Below are 22925 nucleotides of genomic sequence, written 5' to 3' on the forward strand. Positions count from 1 at the left end.
CAGTCCTAAACGATCAGCCCTTATCATGAAACTGTGCCCGTGTTTTAGACTTCCCGATCAGCAGCAACAATCTCTCAATGCTACCCTATCAACCCCTTCAGAATTTTGTAGGTTTCCATGAGATCACCTAACATTCTTCTAAACTACAGAGAAAATGGGCCCAATTTACTTACCCTATCAACAGGCAACCCTTGCAAGTGGCACCTCCCTGCCCCTGAACTGTCTTGCCATCTCTCCTAAAGGTGTTTATCTGCTGGGGAATTGTTCTATTGATGCCAGGCACAGTCCATGAAATCACATGGTTCTAAAGAGATTTCGCAATGCCTGTGTCCAAGGGGAATAGTAGTATTTAAAAGACAGTTTGGACATTCGTAATAGTTTAAGGCTCCGAACTGCAGATGGAGATATCAACACAGTGCTGCAGATCAGCAGCAATGCTCTCTGGTGCTCTATAGATAAAAGTCTAATGGTCCAAAGCTTCCCCATGCACCCATGATTCCAGTAGCCGGATCCACCAGCGTCCATAACACTTAACTACAAGCCCCTAGCTAAGGGCACCACTCAATTCTAGCCATTCCATTGATAGGTGATGATTCTTTCTGGCAGCAGTGTGCTTATAAACCCATCACCAAGCAGAAGGGTTTCCAAACCAATACAGCCAAGACCTCACAGGTAGCATTTCCATTTATCTTCATATGCTCTCTCCATTTAGAGACACGCCTCACTTTAGCAATTCCAGAGAACTTAAACCCGAATACTTAGTAGCCTGGCTTAGGAACCTGCAGCAGTACTGTTTCAATTGAACTAAAACCAACACATTTTACCAGTACTGAGCACTGGTAAGCTTCCTGTTGCCTTGCATGGTTAGTACCACCCTATGTGTTAGAGTGAAGGGCTACCTGCTGCTGAGTCAGAAGTATCTATTCCGACAAAATATATTTCTGATAATAGCAGCAATATGATGTTTGACTCCACACTGTCCTTCCTTATAAATGGATGAGAGTGCAGCACCATTTATGAATTGGCCTTCCATAAACCACTAGTACCTCAAGCTTGCTGTTCAAACTGCATCAAGCCCTGGATGCCTTCACTGAAGCCCTTACTGTTTCTCACTTCTATCATGCTAATAACATTCAACAATGTCTCATCGCATGGCCAAAGTGTTCTCAGCCTACCTCCACTTCTCTTTACAGCTGTTCGTACATACCTAGTTTACAACATGTACTTTCATCAAGTGGAACTAATTGAGAAAAGCCACATCCCATTACAGTGTGTAATCTTATTTTAATTTAGCCCCAGACTTTTAACATTCATGAAAGACTTAAGTCAGTACCAGAGCTCTGAACCTCAGTACAGTGTAGATGGGGAAAAGGCAGTCATTTAGAAAAGGAGAAGCAGAAAAAGGCAGACGCAGCCCTGTTTTTGCACAAGGAGTCATCACCAACCTTCCCTGGAGACATGCTTCAGCACCAAGTTAATCTACTTTCTTTTGTTTGCCTTTTCTTAAATAACCAGCTAAGTACATTCCACATGGGACATTGCAGAAAAATGAGGACCACCACTCACTGTGTGCTTTGATCCAAGTAAGTAATTACTCGGTCTGCTTCTTCTTCCAGACGTTTGTTTACATGGTGAAGATATTCCGACACCTAGATTTAGAACATTAAAATTGAAAGAGGACGTGTTCCAAGTAGCGTGTGAGCTAAGAATCTTTGTTAAGAATCTGTTACTTGCCTCCCTCTCTTGCATTAATCTTTGTCCTTCTGCTGCATATAAACAATTGGTCTCCTCCAAAAACCTGTGTTCAAATGATTCCTGGTAGACCTGTTTGATGCAAAGTATAACTAGTGGAGGCTTCCATAAAAGAAAATGCCCAAGTGAGAATTAAAACCTCCCTTACCTGCAGGTCAGACAGCATACTCAGCAAACTTCGGATCAAGCTTCTGTCCACAGCCTCTCCGTTTCTCTCTTTTTCAATGAACAAAAGTATCCCATCAATGGTTTTGCTTTGTACAATTCTGTCGTTGATGACATGGGTTCGGAAAAGCTCTAAACCTATATCCCTGAAAGTATTTAAGCACATGATTTGTTATTAATAGCAACTGACACAAAGCCTGTACACGGGAGCAATAGCAATGATGAAGCCAAGACATTATCTGGCACCAAAATTGTGAAGTGCAATTATAATCTGAAAAATTGCGAATAATAGGTATGTTCATCAGTTTAACTATTTAAGCATTCATTTAAGAAAGTGGTTGGGTTTCTTTTCAATGTGTTTGCAATATTGTGTAATGCAACACAGCCAATTTATGCCAGTTTGGATTCAGCACCTCAAAAAGCTGGGAAGAAGGAATGCAAGTGAGAGGGGCAGGAGGAAATAAAAGGGAAATGAGGGACAGGGAGAGAAAAGGGGGGAAAAGAACAAATTAGGGAGGCTGGAGAAAAGGAGTTGGCGAGAATGAGGGAGGTAGGAGGAGACAGAAAGGCAATGAGAGAAACCAGGAAAGAATGAAACAGAAGAAACTGGAGACCATGCTGCAGTGAGAAGGGGAAGGTGAATTAAACAGAGTGAACGACAGCAAGAATATCCTACATTTTATTGAAGTCCTATGCTTGTCAGTCATGGGGTATGCCTTTAAATATCACTTATTTCCCTCTATCTATGCTGTGAAGTGGCCTCTATCTTTGTTAACCAGTTTAGATGCTGGTCTGCTGTGTATTTTAAACATTTCCTATTTTTAATCTGCGAATGAGCATCAGTGAGGTATATATTTGAAAGAGAAACAGAGAAAGAGCTGGAGAGGGGATCAAATGTGGGGGTGGGATGGTGGGGGAGAACATCGTCTCAACAGAAATAACAGTAAGAAAGGCAGACTTGCATTTATGTAGCAAGTTTGCGCACATAAAAAGGTCCCACAAATAATGAGCTAAAGGTCATATAATTTGTTTCAGTGATGTTGGTTAAAGGATGAACATGGAGGAGAAATATTCAAATAAGAGAAGTAGAGTGTCACAGCATCGGTTATCAGCACTTAGGGGGGCAGATAGGGCCTCAGTTTAAGTCTCATCTGAAAGATGGCCCTGCCAACAGTGCAGCACTCCCTCGGTACTGCACTGGAACGTCAGCCTGGATTATGTTCTCAAATCTGTGGAGTGGACCTTGAAAACTCAGCTGACAACTCAATGACCCGACCCAACCACCCAACGCTTTCAAAAAATATTGAAGGATACAAGTGCTTCTTACTTCAACTTCCCCAGAGTTACTGTCAGAAAATCTTTGGTCTATTATCTACAAACATGCACCTATCTATCAGCCTAAATATTAAAGCACCACTAGCAGATCAAATAAAGAATTCAGAAAGAACTTCTTTAACAAACTGCATTTATACAGAGTTTTGAATGCAGTGAGCCATCTCAAGGTGCTTTGGTGTCAGGGCAAATGTACTTTTAAACTGACAATAAGCCATATGGAATGGATAGTTCAAACTGGTTCAACACAAACCTCTAAGGCTAGTAAAAGGCAGAATGAAGCCAACACAGGTTGGAGATATAGTCTGGCTGGTTCCTCAATTATCCATTAGTCATAACACACCCAGTTTCATGGAATCTACAGAGTAAGACTTGACAAACTGGCTGGTGAACACATACTTGAGGGGGTGAGCTATCATAAACTTGTGGGCGGGGGGGGAGGAAGAGGAGGTAGAGGGGAGAGAGTCTTGCATCTATCATGTGCCCTAAACATACTGAAAGTTGAAACAAAACAGAAAATGCTGGAAAAACTCAGCAGGTCTGGTAGCATCTGTGGGGAGAGAAACAAAGTTAATGTTTCGAATCCATATGACCCTTCTTCAGAGCACCGAAAGTTGAGTTGCTGACTAAAATACCCATGAAAGAATCCCCCTCTCACTCAAAGTTAACAAATTCATGCAGCCCTCTTTCCAAGCAACTCACCAGATCGATGGCAGCATTGAACTCTGCAGAACATAGGTTCGGTCAAGAAACAAGAAAATGCTCCTGATCATTATCTGCAGGTGAATGGAGATATTAAAAAGCAAAAATGATTGTGCAGCAAGTAAGGAAATATCATTCTTGAGGACAAGCATTCCCCAAGATCAGAAATACATAATATTGGTATTCAAAGGTCAACCACTTACCATTTGCCGACAGTGATCCTGCCAACATTTGTTAATCTTCTTCAGAAACAGACTGCTATCCAGTGAATCCGTGGAAGCAAAGTCAAGGAAAAACAGATCATCCCCAGTATCAAAACAACATCCTCGATGAGTTATAGACCATCCTATCCCCAGGTGCCAACAGGTCAGCCCTAGTTATCAATAAATTATCCCTATTTACCAATAGTTACCAAAAGCTCATCTCATTACCTACACAGCATTCCCAGTGCCATACTCTATTTGTCACGTAATAAAATGGTCCATCGTATTAAATGAACATGAAACACAAAGGGTATGGTAATGAGCTGGGTGTCAAAAACAAAAGGGAGCACTTTACAGTCTTTAACCGTTACTTATAATTAACTTAGGCCTGCCACTTAAAACAGTCTGCTTATAACTGGTGAGTCTCTGCAACAATCTAAGGACATTGTTTATTCCAGTAAGTTTACATTGCTGCAAAGGAATGTTTACATGCCCACTGTGCTGCAAGAGTGGAAATAGGATTCAGTAAGCAAGCCACCTCACATCATGTTAGGCAAAATTTGGATTACACACTGTTGAATAGGGGCGTGATTTGCCAGGGCAAAAGTGCTAGAAAAATAAAATCAAACCCTTAATGAGCACTGGAAGAGCATAACAAAAACAAAAACAGAATTACCTGGAAAAACTCAGCAGGTCTGGCAGCATCGGCTGGAAGAGCATGATCTATATAAATAGGTCATAAATACAATAGTAATGAATAAATCTATTGGAGAAGTCAAGAGAAACTTCTTTTCCCAGAGAAAGGTTAAAATGTGGAACTTGCTACCACATGGAGTTGAGGCAAATAGCATAGATGCATTTAAGGGAAAGTTACATAAACACATGGTGGAGGATCCTTCAGGAACAGGACTTGTGCTTCCTTTATGCACATATGAGGAATGCAACAAGAACCCATTTTTTTTCCTAGTCATATTGCTCACTGATGAAGTTGAAAATGGGAGGAAACTGAAGAGGAAAAGGCAGGACTGTGACATGCGGAGAAATGAGGTGACCTGCCATTGGGCAGATCACTACAACACAAACACTTGAAAGAGAAAGGAATAGAGGATAAGTGGATAGAGTGAGATGAAGAGGAGGAGACTTGTGTGAAATATAAACACTAGCTTAGACCAATTAAGTAAAAAATGCTACATATTCAATGTAATTGCTGCAGGTTTAGTATTTCAGCCCTCTCTCATCAAAGCTGAACCAGCTTGCTTACTCAGAGCCTAGGTTCAGTAAGAAAAAAAATTTCTTCTAATGAAGTTAACTCATAAACAAGTGTTCCAGAAGGTGTAAACTGCTTGGGTGATCAGGGAGTATGCTTCAACAAATCCGATGTGCAAAGTTTAAAATAACTCATTCCTTATTTGAATGTAAAAAGGTTAAATAAAAAGTTGATGCATTTTAAATACTTAACGAGGACTGTCTTTGTGTTACAATGTCTCCTGTTAATGGATTTATCTTGATATGAAAATTACTTTGAACCCATTTAGATTCTTTTCATACAGGGACATGGCCTCTGTCAGGATTGTACTTACCTGCAAGTTTCAATGCAATCCAAGTTGACAATGTAAAACTAGGTTAGATGTACAGCACAATGCAACAACAATCATATCTAATATCGTATAAATTGCAGACAAAGTACATCATGGGAGAGAAAAAGGATATTCTCGGAACTGCAATATCTGTGCCTTGACATGGTCTTCACATACCTGTCTCAGCTGTTTGTATAAAGTTGCTGACACTTTATAGGAACACAGATTCTCAACAGCCTGCATATTACAGAAAAGCCCATTATTACATGAAGTAGATCACAATCACACAAAATAAACAGTTACCCACAACCACACCTCAGCCCAACAACATCTTGATGCACTGTCAAAGCACAGGAACCAGTAGGGTAGTGAATAATAAAGTGGTGCACTAATTATCACTTTGATTTGGGGAAAGGGAGAGAAGGACACAGGCACCACTTGACACCATTATCTAGTCTCGTAAAAAAATGTTTTGTCTCTTTAAAACACCCCTCTTTGGTTAAACTTCCTCCTAATATTTCCCCTTTATATTGACATCCATTTTTGCCTCATTATTCACATGAAGTACCTTGGGATATACGAACTACATAAACACAAGTTGTTGTTTTGTTGAAAGGTAAACAAGTACATGAGCATATTCTAGAATGGTGAGCTATACAGTAAATAAACCTTTTGTACCATTAAGGTACAAGATCTTAACATAGCACCCTGAGCTCTCACTGATTGCACCTGCCACACTATTATTAAAGCAGTTACAGAACTGGCCTTGTAGTCCGAGTTCAAATCCCATCACAGCAAGTTGTCAATTGAATTCAATCCAACTGCAAACTGTGGGCTGGTACCAGGAAAAAATGATTTAAAAAGTTGCCAGATGCTCATCAGACCCACTGATTCACTAATGACCTTCAGAACGATGAATGGACACAACCTGAAACCTTAATTCTGTTTCCCTCTCCACAGATGCTGCCAGACCTGCTGAATATTCTCAGCATTTTCTGTTTTTATTTCAGATTTACAGCATCCGCTGTATTTTGCTTTTGGAAATGAACAGTTTGGCTTACATGTGACTCCAGTTTCACTCTACATTGCTGACTCTCAATTCCCTCAACCCAAAAGCAAATCAAACAGAGACTTGGACTAAAGACCAAGGATGATTAAGAAGTGATATTGGGACAAAAAGGGTTAAATTATAAAGTAAAGTTGCATAGACTAGACTTGTATTCATAGGAACATAGCAACAGGCGGAGGTCATTTACCTCCTCGAGCCTGTTCCATCATTCAATGAGATTGTGGTTGATTTGTGACCTAATTCCGTTTACCTGCCTTTTCCTCATATCACTTAATACTTTTGGTTGACAAAACATTCTCATATTTAAAAGTTATAATTGACCCAGCATCAATTGCAGTTTGCAAGAGAGTTCTTAATGCTTACCCCCTGTGCGCTTAGGAGTGTTTCCTAACTACGCTCCTGAAAGGTTTGCCTTTAATTTTATTTTTAGGCAATAGACTTCCCAACCAGCAGAAATAGACTTTCTCTGTTTACCCTAATATCTTGAAAACTTTGATCAAATCACTCCATAACTTTGTAAATTAAAGGGAACACTGCCCTAGTTTGTGTACTCCTTCCAATGCCAATTTGATCCAGATCTTCCGATCAGTGGCAAAGTCATGGGGGAAGGGTAGGTGGGGTTAATTGTTCAGCAAGTTTATTTTTAAATACTTTTTGAAACCTTCCCAATATAGCTCCTGCTGTTTGTCACTTTCAATCCAGGTCTTACGCCTGTGATTAACAGCGCAAAAATACTGGAATAAATTTCTGGGCAAGCCTACAAAGGTGGGGTCAGTGTCGGAGACATCCATGGAGGATTCTGGGTAGAGCATCTCTGCCCAACAGAACCTTGAGATTCCCAGCTAAGTTCAGCACACATGTATAGGTTGGAAATGCCTCTGGATCTCGACTTTCAGCAGTGGTGAACATCTGAACGTTCTCTGCTAATTCCATCGGAAGATCTGGGCCTATATTTTTTCCAAAATGTGGCGCCCAGAACTGTTTACAGTACTCCAGGTGTGGTCTGTGTAGAAGCTTATAGCGAGTGAATTGAAGAATTTCAGATGATTAAGGAAATTAATATGGTAAATAGACAATATTTCCCTTGGAGGAGTGGTCACAGAATGAGGGACTACAACTTTAAAATTAGAGCTAGGAAGTTCTAGTTGAGTCAGAAAGCACTTTGTCACATAAATGATAGTGAAAATTTGGCACATTCTCCCCAAAAACCTGTTGAGGTTGGAAGGTTTAACTGAAAAAGTCAAAACTGAGATTGATAAGATTTTTGTTTCAGTACGGGTATTAAAGATTATCAAAACAAGCTGGGTAGATGAAGTTAAGATACAGGTCAGCCATGATCTAATTGAATTCAGAACAGGTGCCAGGGGCTGAATGGCCTCCTCCTGTTCTCATGTTTCTTGGAGGAAGATCAACACAAGTAAGACTGTCAGATTCCTGTTGGGTTGCAATACTTCACTTAACTTGGAACCACTTAAAGCACAAAGCATCCAGAAACCCCAAAGTTTCTCAATATTAAAGCTCTTGGTCTGGTGCAGATGTTCAGCCAATGGTTTACCCAAGACTGAATCATCTACAAATATCTTCACTCACCCTCTCCTGGCAAAGTAGCTAAGTGGAAAAAAACCTAACTGGAATTGCCAGGTTCAGTTAGATTTCTACTGTGGCTTATAAGCCCAAGCTAAGACTAGGGAAGGACTTTTCTTCATAATAGGGCTCAAAAACACCAAGAAGGAAACTATAATAAGTGAAAAGAAAGCAAATTGCAATGCTGGAAATCAGAAAATGCATAGTGCAACAGGCTGCGTCAAGAAGGTATCAGACAACTTACAAGCTCAGCAGTTAAATAGCAAATGAACTTTAATGCAGATAAACGTGAGATATAGCACTTTGGTAGGGAAAAAGAAACTTCATCTACGTCTTAGAAAATAAGAAAGTGAATGGGGTAGAAGAGCAAAACAACCGAGGTTTACAGGTGACAAACCATTAGAAGTAGCATTGCAGGTCATTGAAGCAATTAATAATGATAAACCACTGGGATTTATTTCTAGTGATACAGAGTTCAAAAGTTGAGAATTACACACTAAAATAAAAGCAAAATACCATGGGTGCTGGAAATCTGAAATAAAAACAGAAAATACTGGAAAAATTCAGCAGGTCTGGCAGCATCTGTGGAAAGAGAAACTGTTTCGAGTCCAACATGACTCTTCTTCGAAACTCAGCCGTGAAGTTATGTTAAAATTGTAAAGGACCCTAGTCAGGCTGCACTTAATCAGTACTGTGCAGCTCCGGTGTCTCTATACCATAAAAAGGACACAAAAGCATAGGAGAAAGTGCAAGAAAGATTTACAAGAATGGTACCAGAACTGAAAGATTACAACTGTTAGGAAATATTGGGGCTTTTTTCTTTAAAAAAAGAGAAGACAGAGCGGTCTTTAAAATGGATCTTTAAAATTATTAATGAGTTGGACAGGGCCATTGTGAAGAAAAAGTTTTGATTCCAAAACTAGAACCCTAAATACAGGATAGTAACCAATAAATCCAGTCAGGAAATAAGGAGAACTGTCTTTAGTCAGAGCGGTTAGAATGTGGAACTTGCTGCAACAGCAAGTCATTGTGGTAAGTAGCTTAGATGCTTTCAAAAAGAACTTAAATAAGTACATGAGATAATGGAATAAGAAGATATGCTGAAAGGCTGAAATGAGATAGGTAGAATGGCAGGAGGCTTTTTTGGAGTGTAAACACCAGAACCAAATATTTGGGCTGAATCTTCTGTCCTTGTGCTATGCAAGTTGGATTAAACTGAAAACTGAAAGACATATAAACATTTTAGTAAGGTTGGGAAGAAACAATGAGGGAAGAAAGGGAGAATCTACTGCTTTTTCTCCCATTATGAGATAGGAAAAGGAAGAGAGTAAGAGATAGCATGCAAATCATTAAGAGGTAGAAACAACATGCGAGAAGAACACACAGTGGTGAAAGGAGAAAGCGGAGAGAGAAAATAAAAACTTGTAAATGGGAAAGATCTGAAACAAACACAACCTCAAGTATGCTGAGTGAGAATATGGAGTGGGATTGAGCATGATGGGTGGAGTCAGGGTTACATCTGCAGACAGGACAGAGATTTTGAGCAAAGTGGTCACTTGATCTGGATATAGTCTCTCTAATGGAGAAGGGGCCATATCATGAACAGTGGCTACAATGCATGTGGTGTATAAGTGAATGGTTGTCTAAAATGGAAGGAGTGTTCGGGGTTCTGTAGTGGGAAATGGTAAACAGACAGGTGCAGTACCTGCTGCAGTCACAGAGGAAAGTGCGAGGGAAGGGCAACTACAAGTAGCAGGAGGGCAGGAGTGAACAAGCGTATTGGAGTGGAAACCTGGAGGGGATAGGATCACTGGTGGGACTAGTGGCCTAACCCTGATTTAGGAGAGTTGGAACAAGCATTGGATAAAGCCTAAGGTATTTCTAAAAGTACGTCTAAGGTAATGGTCTGAGTTTGGGGCAACGTCAACTCCAATTTTAAGTGACTATAATTTACAGGACTTATCTAGCAACAGTTCAGACTAGTCTGGTACTTGGTTAATGACTGTAGGAAATGAGAAAGTTATAATGCTGCAAGAGGGGCATTCTTCTGTGATTCAGGTTAATACATGTTTTAGGAGCATAATAGCTGGAGCTTAGCCCTGCATCTAATATATATTTTGACCTGACCCAATGAAATGGTATGGATGGAGTTCTAGTCAGCATTTAAACCCTGCTAAACCTGAGCTGGAAGTGCCTGGTAAGGTCAGGGAATTATGCCTTCTGATCAACAAACTTGCAGGGCTATGGGAAAAAAGGCCAGGGAGTGGGACTAGATGAATTACTCTTGTAAAGTGCGGGGACAGGTGCAATGGGCCAAATGGCATCCTTCTATGCTGTAACCATTCTATAGTATTGGAGGCAGATTATATGAAAAAATGCAGGTCCTAGCTGGGTAAAAATGATGACAAGGGTTGATCCTGTTGAATGTGAAGGAAGGTGTTCAGCTTGAAAAGAAAGGAAGGCACTGCAGAAGCTCTGGCTTGGAAAATCAAGTCATGAGATCAAGCATGACAAAACCTGAAAGAGAGACACAAGATCTTTACAGTAGGTGTGTTGGGAAGCAGCTAACTCAAGAACAGAGAGAATTCACCTGCCTTTCAAGATATCACCATGGACCTCCTGACAGGGGGACACACTTTGGTTCAGACACAGTTTTCTTTTCTGATCTCCAGAGACATGACATTTTGGAGGTTCAGCACTGGCTTGTGACACCTCAAAAGTTACACTTTCAGATATCGTGCGCTTGGAAAGTGTAACGAGCAAAGACTGCCCATAAAGCACACTACAAAGTAGGTACTATTGCTATGAGCATTCCCTTGTGTTATATTAAATTGGAGAGTATATAGCTATGCAAAGTTTAGATCACTGAACAGACTCATTAATCTTGCCTCATTCTGTTCTTACAGTTTTTATTGCTATGCACCTTTGATATGGAGCAGGCTGGCAATATGAATAGCAGTTCTCAGACCAAAGGGAAGTTGTTGACCATTGTTACCTGATAAAGTTCTTCCAAATTGTACTTTATTGATGTGCTATTCTGAATGGCACCCACTGCTTCATGGAGTTTCTGCCACGTATCCTGAGTGTAGTTGTCAGGCAATTTTGGTTTATCTGTTGGAAGGCAAACAGAAATCAACAAAGCAGAAAGGAATATACTTTAATCAAACTGTTGGGTGGAAGATGGATGGCCTATCAGGGGAGCCTTGGCGTAGTTAAGTCTAGAAGTAATAAAGGCATGAATGAGGAATTCAGCAGCTGAGACAGGGGCAAAATTTGTCAATGTTAGAGATGGCAGGAGGCGGTCCTGAGAGATGGACAAGAGACAGAATGAACAGTGCAGGTGTAAAAGGAGATTTCAGGATGTGAGGGGGGATGTGTATAGAATGTATACCCCAGCTGTTAGGGCGGGAACTTTTGTTTTCCATTTTTCTAAATTATTTAAACATAGGAACAAGAATAATCTCATTGTGGGAGCAAGGTGAATTGAAGAGGAATGCCATTGCACTCATGTGAAGTTTGTTGATTTCTTTAGTGCGTCAAATCACTCAGTGGAGAGGGAGATTACACTGTAAAAGTGTTAGAATTTATTCCAAACTAGCAAAAAACAAACTTTGAAAGAAATTCTGAAATCTTGAGCTCCAGTTTAAGTGAATCACACTTACACAACCAGAAGCTCAAAATTTCAAAATGTTTACATTGTGCAAAATCACAAGTAATGGTTATTCATTGTGATGAAAATAGAGCAGACAGCAGAGGCAGAATCTGTTTGTATGTGCAGGACAGTTTTTAAGAACTAAATAGTGGGTAAGCCAACAGAACAAATGGAATCAGAAAGTGAAGCAGAGCAGGATGAAGCCACTCTGGCCACATGGGATATGGGAAGGAGTCACAAGCATTTTGTTTCATTAGCAGGAGCTTCATTTGGTCATTTATGCTGGCGATTCTGTTGCTAACACTTAGTAGGCCAGGGTCAAGGATGAAGTCAAGGAAGATGTGCCTTGGGGAAAGGTTTATTGGCAAACAGACAGCATGTATTTTTAATAAACCTTTTGAGGCCTTGGAGAGGGTGCGGAGGAGATTTATGAGAATGGTACCAGAGATGAGAGACTTCAGCTAATGTGGAAAGTCTAGGGAAGGTTAAGGGAGAGATATAATTGAGGCATTCAAAATCATGAAGGATTTTGATAAGAGTCTTTTTAAAATTCATTCATGGAATGTGGGCTTCACTGGCTGGGCCAGCATTTATTACCTATCCCGAGGTGCCCTTGAGAAGGCGGTGATGAGCTGCTTTGAACCGCTGCAGTCCACGTGGTGCAGGTACACCCACAGTGCTTTTAGGAAGAGAGTTCCAGGTTTTTGACCCAGTGTCAAGTGAAGGAACGGTGATATATTTCCAAGTCAGCATGGCGAGTGGCTTGGAGGGAACTTCCAGGTGGTGGTGTTCCCATCTAACTGCTGCCCTTGTCCTTTTAGGTGGTAGTGGTCGTGGGTTTGGGAGGTGCTGTCAAGGAGCCTTGGTGAATTCCTGCAGTTCATCTTATAGATGGTACACACTGCTGCTACTGGGTGTCGGTGGTGGAGGGAGTGAATGTTTGTGGATGGGATGACAATCAAACGGGCTGCTTTGTCCTGGACAGTGTCCAGATTCTTCAGTGTTGTAGGAGCTAAACTCATCCAGGCAAGTGGGGAGTATTTCATCACACTCCTGATTTGTGCCTTGTAGATGGTAGACAGGCTTTGGGGAGTCAGGAGGCAAGTTATTAGTCACACGATTCCCAGCCTCTGACCTGCTCTTGTAGCCACAGTATTTATATGGCTAGTCCAGTTCAGTTTCTGGTCAATGGTAATGGCATGAATGTCACTCGCCACTTGTCAGCCCAAGCCTGGATATTGTCCAGGTCTTGCTGCATTTGGATATGGACTGCTTCAGTATCTGAGGAGTTGCGAATGGTGCTGAACATTGTGCAATCATCAGCGAACATCCCCATTTCTGATCTTACGATGGAAGGAAGGTCATTGATGAAGGAGCTGAAGATGGTTGGGCCTAGGACACTACCCTGAAGAACTCCAGCAGTGATGTCCTGGAGCTGAGATGATTGACCTCCAACAATCACAACCATCTTCCTTTGTGCTAGTTATGACTCCAACCAGCAGGGAGTTTTCCCCCTGATTCCCATTGAGTCCAGTTTTGCTAGGGCTCCTTGATGTCACACTCGGTCAAATGCTGTCTTGATGTCAAGGGCAGTCACTCTCACCTCACGAGTTCAGCTCTTCTGTCCATGTTTGAACCAAGGCTGTAACAAGGTCAGACGCTGAGTGGCCCAAACTGGGCATCAATGAGCAGGTTATTGCTAAGCAAGTGCCGCTTGATAGCACCCCTTCCATTACTTTCCTGATGATTGAGAATAGACTGAACGGGATGGTAATTGGCCAGGTTGGATCTGTCTTGCTTTTTGTATACAGGACATACCTGAGCAGTTTTCCACATAGCCGGGTAGACGTAGCTGTGCTGGAACAACCTGGCTAGGGGCCCGGCAAGTTCTGGAGCACAAGTCTTCAGTGCTATTGCTGGAATGTTGTCAGGGCCCATAGCCTTTCCTGTATCTGAAGTGCCTTCAGCCATTTCTTGATATCATGTGGAGTGAGTCGAATTGGCTGAAGACTGGCATCTGTGAAACTGGGGACCTCCAGAGGGGGCTGAGATGGATCATCCAATCGGCACTTCTGGCTGAAGATTGTTGCAAATCCATCAGTCTTATCTTTTACACTGCTGTGCTGTGCTCCTCCATCATTGAGGATGGGGGTATTTGTGGAGCCACCTCCTCCAGTGAGGTGTTTGTCCACCACCATTCACAACTGCATGTGGCAGGACTGCAGAGCTTAGATCTGATCTGCTGGTTGTGGGATCGTTTAGCTCTGTCTATCACTTGCTGTTTATGCTGTTTGGCACACAAGTAGTCCTGTTTTATAGCTTCACCAGGTTTACACCTTATTTTTAGGTATGCCTGGGCTGCTCCTGGCATGCCCTCCTGCACTCTTCATTGAGCCAGGGTTGATCCCCTTGCTTGATGTTAAGGGTAGAGTGGGGGGATATGTTGGTCCACGAGGTTAGACTGTGTTAGGGTAGAATTCTGCTGTGGCTAATGGCCCACACAGCCTCATGGATGCCTAGCCTTGAGTTGCTAGATCTGTTCTAAATCTATCCCATTTAGCACAGTGGTAGTGCTACACAACACGATGGAGAGTATCCTCAATGTGAAGGCGAGACTTCGTCTCCACAATGACTCTGCAGTGGTCACTCCTACTGATACTATCATGGACAGATGCATCTGCGGCAGACAGGTTGGTGAGGATGAGGTCAAGCATGTTTTTCCCTCTTGTTGGTTCTCTCACCATCTGCTGCAGGCCCAGCCTAGCAGCTATGTACTTAGGACTCAGCCAGCTCAGTCAGTAGTGGTGCTACCAAGCCACTTTTGGTGATAGACATTCAAGTCCCCCACCCAGAGTACAATCTGCACCCTTGTCACCCTCAGTGCTTCCTCCAAGTGATGTTCAGCATGGAGCAGCACTGATTCATCAGCTGAGGGAGGGCAGTACGTGGTAATCAGCAGGAGGTTTCCTTGCCCATGTTTGGTCTGATGCTATGAGACTTCATAGGGTTCGGAGTCAATGTTGAGGACTTCCGGAAACTCCTTCCTGACTCTATACCACTGTGCCGGTACCTCTGCTGGGTCTGTACTGCAGGTGGGACAGGACATACCCAGGGGTGGTGATGGCGTGAGGATGACTATGTCAGGCTATTGCTTGACTAGTCTGTGAGACAGCTCTCCCAATTTTGGCACTAGCCCCCAGATGTTAGTAAGGAGGGCTTTGCAGGGTCGACAGGGCTGCGACTGCTGTCGTCGTTTCTGGTGCCTAGGTTGATACAGGGTGGTCCGTCTGGTTTCATTCCATTTTTGTGTCTTTGTAGCAGTTTGTTACAACCGAGTGGCTTGCTCGGTCATTTCAGAGTCAACCACATTTCTGTGAGTCTGGAGTCATATGTAGGCCAGACCAGGTAAGGAAAACAGGTTACCTTCCCTAAAAGGACATTAGTGAACCAGATGGGTTTTTACAACAATTAACAATGGTTTCACAGTCATCCTGGTTTTTATTGAATTCAAATTCCACCATCTGCCATGGCAGGTTCGAACCCAGGTCCCCAGAGCATTGCCCCGGGTCTCTGGATTACTAGTCCAGCGACAATACCACTACGCCATTGCCTCCCCTGAGTAAGGAAAAACTGTTTCCAGTGGCATGAGAATCAATAACCAGAAGGACACAAATTGAAGTGAATTGGCAAAAGAACCAGAGGGGGAGATAGGAAGCATTATTTGATTCAGTGAGTCGCTGTGATCTAGAAGGCACGACCTGAAAGGACGGTGGAAGTGTTGATTCAACAGTAACTTTCCAAAGGGGATTCGATAAATAGTTGAACAGTTAATAGTTGCAGGGCTACATGAGGAGAAACTTCTTTAGCCAGAGAGTGGTGAATCTATGGAATTCATTGCCACAGAAGGCTGTGGAGGCCAGGTCATTGAGTGTATTTAAGACCGAGATAGATAGATTCTTGATTGGTAAGGGGATCAAAGGTTACGGGGAGAAGGTGGGAGAATGGGGTTGAGAAACTTATCAGCCGTGATTGAATGGCGGAGCAGACTCGATGGGCCGAATGGCCTAATTTCTGCTCCTATGTCTTATGGTCTTATATGGAGAAACAGTGGGGCCAATGGGACTGACTGGAGTTTGGACAGCTCTTTCAAAGAACCAGCACAGGCCCAATGGGCCAAATGGTCTATGAGTCTATGAATGCTGTATCAATATGCATGAACGCTATTAGTTCACCAAATCCTACTACTTACACCAGCAGAACTGTAGCTACCAGCAGTTAACTTTGTGTTACATGCCAGAAAAGACAACATAAACTATCAGTGACAATGTGATTCAAACTGAAAACAGACAAAACGTTGATGGGTTGATAGGTCACCAGGATGGTAGCATTTCAGAAACAGATGCACAAACACCCAAAATAACCTCACTGGCATTTTTTGCTGCTGGACTGACATAAATGTTTGAAAAATATTAAGAGAAAGTGAGTGGTATAAATTCCCCCCTATCAACATCCTGGGGGTTACCATTGACCAGAAATTGAACTGGACCAGCCATACAAATACAGTGGCTACAAGAGCAGGTTGGAGGCTGGGAATTCTGTGACGAGTAACTCACCTCCTGACTCCCCAAAGTCTGTCCACCATTTACAAGGCACAGGTCAGGAACGTGATGGAATACTCCCCACTTGCCTGGATGAGTGCAGCTCCCACAGCACTCAAGAAGCTCGACACCATCCAGGACAAAGCAGCCCACTTGATTGGCACCCCATCCACCACCTTAAGCATCCACTCCCTCTACCACTGATGTACAGTGGCAGCAGTGTTTACCATCTACAAGATGCACTGCAGCAACTCACCAAGGTTCCTTCAATAGCACCTTCCAAACCCACGACCGCTACCAACTAGAAGGAGAAGGGCAGCAGACACATGGGAACGCCACCACCTGCAAGTTCTCCTCCAAGCCACACAGCATCCTGACTTCACTGTGACTGGGTCAAAATCCTGGAACTCCCTTCCTAACAGCACTTCCTAACTGTGAGTGTACCTACACCACATGGACTGCAGCGGTTCAAGAAGGCAGCTCACCAGCACCTTCTCAGAAGCAATTAGGGATAGGCAATAAATGCTGGCGTAACCAGCAACACCCACATCCCATGAAAGAATATAGAGTGCATGTGGGACCATTAAAGGGTATTTGCAGGAGAGACAATGATAGACATTAAGGAAACAACAGACTTGTTAAAGGAATACTTTCTGTTTCCCAGTGGAGGAAGATAACAAAACACCAGTGGTACAAGGAAACCTAAAAATGCAGGAGGAAGTTAGTGGATTTAACACAAGTATGGAGAAAATAATGGGATTTGAGTGACAAATCCCCAGAACCTGATGGTTTTCACTCCAGAATATTCAAAGAAACTCGCAGGGAAATTACAGTCATTTTGAAAATTGTGACTTTGAATTGAAAAGTGAAATGTCACTCCGTTATTTAAGAGCAAAGGAAAAAATCAGACAATGGCATAACTTGTCAGTTAACATTAATGGTGGGAAAGTCATTGGAATCTATCAAAGACAGTGACTGAGCACTCGGACAAGTCTCAGTTGATTGAAGGGTATTGGGGGCAGGGAGTTGTTGGGGGGACAGGTGGAGTGTTGCTGGTGGGACAGGGTTTTTTGGGTGGTGGTTTGTTGCGGGAGGGTTGGGGGCTTGTTGGGGTGTGGATGGAATGAGGGTGGGTGGTGCTCAGATGGTGGTTGTTGGGGGGGGGGGGTGAGAACTGGGTTGTGCGTTGAAGGGGGATTGAATGAGGGTTTGTTCAGTGGGATGGGAAGGTTGGTGGGGGCGGTGTTTGTGGGTTGTGTGGGAATAGTGGAATTAATGGAGGAATAGGGTGTTAATGGGAGGTTGGTGAGGGGTTCACAGGTTATTGCAGTGGGATGTGGGTTGAAAGGGGTTTATTGTGGGGAGATAGGATTTGATGGGGGTTTGTTGGGGGTGGGGAAAGAGGGTTTGTGGGTTGTTACCAGGGGATAGGGGATGGTTGAAGAGCGTTCATTGCAGGGGGTTGAAGGAGCCCATTATTGTTGGGGTGCGATTGAGGGTGTGGGTGGGATGTTGTGGGCTATTGCCAGGGGATAGGGTTGAGGAGGGGTGGGATGGGGGGTTGGCAGGTCACTAACAGGGGGTGGGGGAATGGAAGAATAAGAAGGGTGGTTTGACCATAAGACATAGGAGCAGAAATTAAGCCATTTGGCCCATCGAGTTTGCTCTGCCATTCAATCATGGCTGATGAAAAAATGGGATGGGTGGATTGATTGGGGGGGAGGTTATTACCAGGGGAATGGGGGGTTTGAAGGATGTGATTATGGCTCGGTGTTTGATGGAGGTGAATTGATAGGGGGGGGGGGGGCGTCTTACCAGCAGATAGGGGTTTGATGGAGGGGGTTTGATGGAGGGGGTTGGGGGGTTTGATGGAGGGGGTTGGGGGGTTTGATGGAGGGGGTTGATGGGGGGTTGATGGGGGGGTTTGATGGAGGGGGTTGGGGGGGTTTGATGGAGGGGGTTGGGGGGTTTGATGGAAGGGGTTGGGGGGTTTTGATGGAGGGGATTGGGGGGGGGTTTGATGGAAGGGGTTGGGGGGGTTTGATGGAAGGGGTTGGGGGGGGTTTGATGGAGGGGTTGGGGGGGGGTTTGATGGAGGGGGTTGGGGGGGGTTTGATGGAGGGGGTGGTTGGGGGGGGGTTTGATGGAGGGGGGTTTGATGGAGGGGGGGTTGGGGGGGTTTGATGGAGGGGGTGGTTGGGGGGGGTTTGATGGAGGGGGGGTTGGGGGGGTTTGATGGAGGGGGTGGTTGGGGGGGGTTTGATGGAGGGGGTGGTTGGGGGGGGTTTGATGAAGGGGGGGTTTGATGGAGGGGGGGCGTTGGGGGGGGTTTGATGGAGGGGGGGTTTGATGGAGGGGGTTGGGGGGGTTATTTCTGGGGGGGTGGTTGATGCGGCCCAGACCCACCTCTGAAGTTCTTGATGAGCAGTTTCCTGGAAGTGGCCGGTTTTCCTCCGGGAGTCGCCGCCCTGCTCAGGCCGTTAGTGTGTCCGAGCAGCGCCGAGAAGTTGGCTTTCCGCAAAATCCGCTGGCCCTGGTCCGCCATCCCGGACTGGGCCTGGGCCTCAGCCTCGGCCTCTCCCTGTGCCGCCGTGTCCGACCCCCGCACCCGCCTCTTACCCTGGCCGGCCTGCGGGGAGGCCGCTTTCCCCGGGGACGAGGAGCGGCTGCCCGCCTCGGCCGGCTCGGCTACCCGCACTCGCTTCTTCGGGTGTCCGCGGTCACTGACATCGGCGGCGACGGCCAGCCGCTCCTCCTCGGGGGAACCTTCACAGGGAGCCGCCGGCCGCAGCATCAGCCGGGGCAGGGGAGAGGGGAAGGGGGAAGGTGGTGAGGTGTGTGTGTGTGGGAGGGGGAGAGAACCGCCACCCGGCCTAGGCCGCAGGCAGCCTCCGCTCTGTCCTGGGGGCCGGGAACCGCCGAGCGCGGGGAGAGCAGCAGGAGGAGAGGGCCCAGCAGGAGCGGAAATAAATAATCCGACCTTTCACCCTGGAGACGGCCACTTCCGCTGGAGGCGAGTGAGGGCCCAGAGCCTGGGGACTGGGGTCTGAAGACACTGGAATATGAGCTGATCCATTTCGGTAAGAAGAACATGGAGAGACGATAGAAACTAAAGGGTACAAATCTCGAGGGATAGGGGATCTGGGTGTAGCGTTGCCAACCCTCCGGGTTTGGCCTGGAGTCTCCAGGAATTGAAGATTAATCTCCAGGACAACTGTTGTGTGCAACCCTGGAGAAAAAAAATCATCAGAACGTTAAAAAATTGTGTGTTTTTTTTGTCATTTTCTTTCAATATTTCTCTTTACCAGATATAAACATATTGAAGCTCCAATGAGGAGTCATATTGGAATGGAAACATTAATTCTGTTTCTCTCTTTCCACAGATGCTGCCAGAGCTTTTCCAGTATTTTCTGTTTTTATTTCAGATTTTCAGCGTCTGCAGTATTTTGCTTTTGAAAATAGAGGGAAAAAATGGCCATTTGGCTGACATCAAGCATCCTCCTATAGGGTAATGAGTCTTTTTGCTTTCCAGTTGGTGGAGGAAGGCAGTGTGTCACAAGGATGGATGTCTTAGCCAACTAATGACTGAAGTGTGCGAGCAACTCATGATAAAACCTCCAGGAATACATTTAAACACAATTGGCAACTCTGCCTGGGTGTATGAGTGTATAATTCAGTGAAGGTGGTGAAACAGGTTGAGGCGGTTAATATAGCATACAGTATCCTGAATTTTATTAATAGGTGCATAGAGTACATGTTCGTAAAAGCAAGGCGGTTGTTTTGAACTTATATAAGACACCAGTTCGGCCTCAGCTGGAGTATCGCGCTCGGTTTTAGGTGCCGCACTTTAGGAAGATTTATGAAGGCATTGGAGAAAAGATTTGCGAGAATGGCTCCAGGGTTGAGGAACTTCAGTTATGAAGATAGATTGGAGAAGTTAAGACTGTTTTCTTTGAAAAAGAGAAGGTTGAGAAGAGATTTGATAGAGCTATTCAAAATCATGAGAGGTCTGGACAGAGTAGATAGGGAGAAACTGTTTCCACTGGTGGAAGGATCGAGAATGAGAAGGCAGAGATTGAAGTTAATTGGCAAAAGAAACCACAGTGGCTTGAAGTCCTGCCCCCATTCCCACAAGGGCCCCCCTGTTCAAGATTAAAAGCAGCAATAGCCACTGCTTGTATTGAGGGGCCCTGGGCACCAGGCGCTAGTCTCCCCAGGTCAATATAATGGTTTTGCTATCTGTTCCTCAGCTCATGGTTCCCTGAGGAATAATAGATGAAGTAATAGATGAAGAGAAAGGTTTGGGGGCAGTGGGTGGGATGGTGTGTGTGTGTATGTGGTAAACCACATACAAACCTCCGCAGGAGCTCCAGTCAGACACCCAAGTCTGTGGCATAGGGAAGAGGTATTAGGACAGGTGAGCTTGGTCAAAGAGGTAGGTTTTATGGACGTTCTCAAGGTAAAAAGAGAGAGGCGAATGGGTTTCCGGAGGGAATCCCAGGATCTTGGCAGTGAAAGGCACGGCTGGTGCAGTGGTGGTTGAAGCAAAGAGAGGATGCAAAAGAGGCCAAAATTGCAGGAATGTAGAGTCCTCGGAACATTGTGCGACTGGAGGAGATAAGGGTTAGGAAGGGGCAAGATCAAGGAGAGATTTAAATATGATGCCACCTTTAAAATCAAGGCATTGCCAGATCAGGGAGCCAGTGTACTTCAGTTAGCAAAGGCATGATGGATGAACTGGACTTATTGCAAGTAAGGCCATGGGCAGCACAGCAGAGTTTTGGATGAGCTGAACTTTATGGAGGATGGGAGGTTGGCCAGGACAACATTGTTACTTGTATGCTTGATAATTCCAAAGGCACAGAGGAAGGTCTCAGCAGCAGGTGAGTTGAAGCAGTGCAGATACTGACGAAATAATGGAGATGTAATAGGGGGTCTCGGTGATGAAGTGGATGGGTGTTCAGAAGCTCAGCTCAGAGTTGAATAAGACACCGCGGTTACACATTGACTGGCGCGGTCTCAGATAGTGGCCGAGGAAATGGGACATTGGAATCAGTGATTCGGGAACAGAGTTTATGGTGGGAACAAGACAATGATTGACACTAACAATGACTGATTAGGCAACTGGCCTGTTTCCTTGTAACATCTCTCCTTTGGGTGTTTACTGTTGTATTATTGCCTAGCCAGTAGCTAATTTCCTGTGGCATTCCACACAAGGAGTCAAGACTCAAGTAAAGTTCCAAGTGTAGTGGGATTTAAAGGTGGAAGATAATTTTAATAGAAATTTACAGTGCAGATATAAATAAGACTGAATACTTTATTATAGGAACTGAATGTTGTCTATGTGGCCTGATCTAATAATCCCTCACCCTCTAACTCTGCTTCACCCAAGATTACTGATGTTTTTGAGTCCATTTGACTTGTATGCTAACTGTCGCTTAGTAAAGTCAAAAATCATCTTCACCAAAAGAGGCTTTTGGTCTTTTTTTACCTTTATTGCATTGTCATTCATGGCACTTTGAAAAGTAAACTGGCAATTAAACAAGTGAAAGACAGTTAATGGCGAGAGGCAGGAAGCAATGACAGTGTAACTCAAGTGAGTACTAATTCGTTGGTGTCTGTTGCACTATTAATTCATTGATTTCTTAGTCTCCGCACTTCTCTGTCTATTTAATCAGTGTCACTTAGTGCTCCATTAACCCATCGGTGGGTCTATTGCCCTATATTTATTTGCTGATATCTGTGCCTTGTTACTTTATTGGATTGTTGGTGTGCACCTTATTGATTTGCTCAATATTTATTGATTTACCACTGCCTAATAATATATTTTGTTTGTTCTTCTGCCCATCAAGTTCTGATGGCAAATGTTAACTCTGTTTCTCTCTCCACAGGTGCTGCCAAACTTGCTGAGTTTTTCCAGCACTTTTTGTTTTTATTTATTTCTAGACGGATAGAATTGAAAAGTAAGGAAGTTGTGTTAAACTTGTGTCAAACCTTGGTGAGACTACACTTGGAGTACTATGTGCAGTTCTGGTCATCATATTATAAAAGGAGATAGAAGCACTGGAGAGGGTGCAGAGAACATTTACAAGGATGATATCAGAACTGTGTGTATATACGTATTGGGAAAGGATTGACAGGCTGGGTCTCTTTTCTCTTGAAAAAAGAAGGCTGAGGGGTGACCCGATGGATGTCTTTAAAATGAAGAAATGATTTGATGGTGTGTATACAGAGAGAATGGTTCCTCTTGTGGGGAAGAGCAAAATCTAGAGACCATCAATAGTCACCAAG

At 44.1% G+C, this 22925-nt stretch overlaps 2 protein-coding genes across 4 annotated transcripts in view; one reads left to right on the top strand and one right to left on the bottom strand.

Moving 5' to 3' along the window:
- Window positions 1-19596, bottom strand: part of LOC121290630 (cullin-4A-like) — a 56063-nt gene extending 36467 nt beyond the window's left edge. Inside the window, exons 1-8 of the mRNA XM_041211309.1 lie at window positions 19041-19596; window positions 11380-11495; window positions 5865-5968; window positions 4155-4224; window positions 3952-4025; window positions 1901-2063; window positions 1735-1824; window positions 1567-1649 (exon numbers count right to left, since the gene is read on the bottom strand). Coding sequence (XP_041067243.1) covers window positions 1567-1649; window positions 1735-1824; window positions 1901-2063; window positions 3952-4025; window positions 4155-4224; window positions 5865-5968; window positions 11380-11495; window positions 19041-19428 — 1088 coding nt within the window. The 5' untranslated portion in view covers window positions 19429-19596. The remainder of the gene's footprint in view (window positions 1-1566; window positions 1650-1734; window positions 1825-1900; window positions 2064-3951; window positions 4026-4154; window positions 4225-5864; window positions 5969-11379; window positions 11496-19040) is intronic.
- The window catches only part of pcid2 (PCI domain containing 2), a 44741-nt gene continuing 41385 nt past the window's right edge, over window positions 19570-22925 (top strand). For 2 of the 3 annotated variants that reach the window (XM_041211310.1, XM_041211314.1), the window contains exon 1: window positions 19570-19714. The gene's annotated coding sequence lies outside the window, so the exon portion shown is untranslated. Of the gene's footprint in view, window positions 19715-20016; window positions 20143-22925 lie in introns of those variants that run through there. The other variant, XM_041211312.1, reaches the window with a different exon arrangement.

This window comes from Carcharodon carcharias, chromosome 18 (assembly GCF_017639515.1).
Source record: "Carcharodon carcharias isolate sCarCar2 chromosome 18, sCarCar2.pri, whole genome shotgun sequence".
Lineage (NCBI taxonomy): Eukaryota > Metazoa > Chordata > Chondrichthyes > Lamniformes > Lamnidae > Carcharodon > Carcharodon carcharias.